This window comes from Anneissia japonica, unplaced genomic scaffold (genome assembly GCF_011630105.1).
Source record: "Anneissia japonica isolate Jap-2015-1 unplaced genomic scaffold, ASM1163010v1 scaffold287957_len1322810_cov207, whole genome shotgun sequence".
Taxonomy (NCBI): Eukaryota; Metazoa; Echinodermata; class Crinoidea; order Comatulida; family Comatulidae; genus Anneissia; species Anneissia japonica.
In genome coordinates this window covers 147,937-151,126 of record NW_022683022.1, presented here as the reverse complement: position 1 = coordinate 151,126, position 3,190 = coordinate 147,937, and the positions used below count along the sequence as shown (strand labels likewise).

Below are 3,190 nucleotides of genomic sequence, written 5' to 3'. Positions count from 1 at the left end.
GTGCCACTAAATTTTTAAATTTCAATGCATATCAATATTATGTATTGAAATTAGCACTATTCACTTATATATTCTAAAAGTTGTGCCCATCCAGTTGAACAATTCTGGATCTGCCCCTGATATTGGTTCCCACTCATTATTACCAATTAGCATTTTTATTTAAATACAAAAAAATGTAGAAATATTTTAAGAAATGCAGATACCTAAAAATATTATTTCGTTAATAAAAAATATAATAGTAAGATACTTACATTCTACTCCAAGTTCTCAGCTCTAAATGAGACTTGAGTTAATAGAATACTTACTTAATTACTTATTTAATTACTTAAAGAGACGACACTTACCATCTAACATTGTACGACCTAACAGTGACTTATTGATCTCCTTTTCCACCTCATCCATTATCCATGGCATGAATCCATTTTCAACATCTCGCTCAACTGGATCATAGAAGTATCCATTGTCACTCAGAGTACCAAACACAGAGGGCACCAAGTCTGCTAAGTAGCTTTGTGCAAATGCTCTAGCTGCAATCTTTTCGGCAGTTTCACGTTCCTTCTTAAGAACCTCTCTCTGCTGTTTCATTCTTCTCTCCTAAGAAAAGAAAATGATTAAATTACTGCATCATGAAAGGTACAAGAAAAAGAAAATGCAAAGAAAAATTTGACATTGAAGAATACACTTGTGAAGTGACTTCCGTTATTTAACCAAAAAGAGTGGATCTGATCAGATTTTTGTTGTTAATGATGATCTGTTAAGACTGTCAGAGACAATTATCAGATGCTGTCACATAGCCTAGCGCTCAAAGGGAGCAGATTTGGATTTGTCAGCCGATGGTGGTATGACCGTTGCATGATGCACTGAGTGCCCTGCTTAAGACTTTGTTGAGTCTGATAGACAAAATGAGTGTATGACATGCCTATATACAGTAGTACAGTATTTACATAAATGTAGCTATTTAGTCTGTTACAGTGTTAGGGTACATTTCAGATCAAAATTGAGATATGTGCTAGTACATAGCAGATAATCACAGTGGATAACTCACTTTAAACAGGCATTGGAAGAATAACGTGTTTAAACATGAGCCAACCAAAATATATAGGAATATCATAAGACAGCCACATTATTTCTGTGATCATTATTATGAATAATATTATTATTATAATTTTATTTATTTTTGTGATCATTATTATGATTATTATTATTATTGTTATTGTTGTTGCTGTTATTATTATTATTATATTATTATTCTATGCTTTGGCAGTTGACACTTGTACAAGGAATATCTCCCTTTGTTAACTACCATCTCATGTGAGGAAATAAAATTATGAATTATGAATTATGAAAAGAAATATAAGCAGTATAAACTTACTTTTTCTTCTCTGTGTCTTCGTTCTTGCTCCTCAAGTCTCTGTGTCTCCACAACCTCAGCATTGCGTAGCTCTTCAAAGGCTCTTTGCTGGGCCCTGAGATTAGCAAGTTCTTCCTCCTCCATCACCTCCAGTAAAGCCTGCTCCACTGTCTTACCTACTAGCACCTCTAGGATAGGCTTAACTTCCAAGTCAAAATCAAACAACTGGAAAAGAAAACAGTTACGTAGTTAGAATCGCAATCAAAAAGTTGCCCTAAATAATGGTGTCCACTGAAAATTGGATGGGGTAGTGTTAAAATATGTACCTTTTTTTGTTTCATGCAGAAAAAAGTGTCCCTTTAATAGGGGTGACCCAAAGGAGGGATTCTACTTTATCATTATATTTAATTCTTAATTATATTTTCTCCCAAAATTTTCCAACACAAAAGTAAATATTTACTATTATGTAATGTTCACCACATTTATTGTAATTTAATTGTAGGAACTCTGATTCAAAAATTTCAATTTGGCATTTTGTAATCTTCTAATACATGCATTATAAATTTCTACAACTTACATCGCCTTCATATATTTGGGTTGCAACATCCATACCGGTCTTGGCTGGTATAAAAAGTGGAGTAGGTGGTCGATCCAGAAACATGTCTGTTTGGCAGTCGACGTCAGCTTCTTCAACACGATCACTAAGTTCCTCCAAATAGAGTTCAGTCTGTACATCGATATGCTTGCGACCTTCTAAAGGTTCAGGAGATTTTGGTTTCAACTGTTCTCTTGCACGTTTCCTTGCAATATTCCGCCTCCGAATCTCCTGTTGCCTCTGCATTTCAATTGGATCCGGTTGTGCTGACTGAATCAAAATAAAAATGGTAATTAAAAACTGTATTTATCTCAACATACAATGCTCCTTCAAATGGATTTCATTTTAAAGATCATGTTTATAATAATACATTATAGAGTACTTATTAAACAATTATATAATCCTTATAAAAGAAACTGCTTTGGAAATTTGTTCAAATGGATTCTCTTACAGCTGGGAGTGTATGTTGAGCATATGTGTTTCCTCTGACAATTCTTCTGTCATACATAATATTGCCATATAATCCATCTCCGCTAAAAGAAAAAAAAATAACCATTTATCACACATGAGCACAGCATTTGTACTGTTGTACACACAGGCCCCTAATAATACTAGGCCTAAATTTATCAGACTTACTGATTTGGAAAATAAAAATATCGAACTAATGTGGGTGGAAGTAAATTTCTCTAATACGAAAAGACTCTTGATTGGTACGTATTATAGACCTCCTAATCAAGGCATGGAATCCATCGAAGTACTTTCTGCGCTGCTGGACGAAGCGATGTCAAGATATCCAAGCCACAGGTTTATTCTTCTGGGTGATTTTAACCTACCGACAATCAATTGGTCTCAAAAACCACCTTCATCGGCACCAAATAGTTGTGGTGAATATTTTTTAGATGTTGTAATTCATGGACAGCAACTTAAACAATGCAATTTTAATGTAACTTGCAATGATAAAATACTTGATCTTGTACTTTTTAATCAACTTAACGGTAATGAATGTGATTTGGTCTCAGATGTTAATGCCGGCGAAAACATATTCATTTCCGACCATGAGTCTCTAAGTTTTAAATTATCTCTTAGAAGTACGGCTCAGTCGCACAAAACTGATCGTATCATGTATAACTATAAGAAAGCCAATTTCAATGTAATTAATGAAACCTTTTGCTATATACCATGGAATATTTTGGATCTTGGTTGTGACGTTGACGATAGCGTAGATATGTTCTACGATCTCGTTA

General features: G+C 34.1%; 1 protein-coding gene across 1 annotated transcript in view; it reads right to left on the bottom strand.

Annotated features, from left to right (window-relative positions):
• LOC117117754 (radial spoke head protein 3 homolog) overlaps positions 1 to 2,479 on the bottom strand; it is a gene marked incomplete at its 5' end in the record, with an annotated part of 4,955 nt that extends 2,476 nt beyond the window's left edge. Inside the window, 4 exon segments of the mRNA XM_033262214.1 lie at positions 345 to 594; positions 1,373 to 1,576; positions 1,929 to 2,216; positions 2,398 to 2,479. Of these exon segments, the coding sequence (XP_033118105.1) occupies positions 345 to 594; positions 1,373 to 1,576; positions 1,929 to 2,216; positions 2,398 to 2,479 (824 nt within the window).
• Between the last annotated feature and the right edge of the window lie 711 nt (positions 2,480 to 3,190).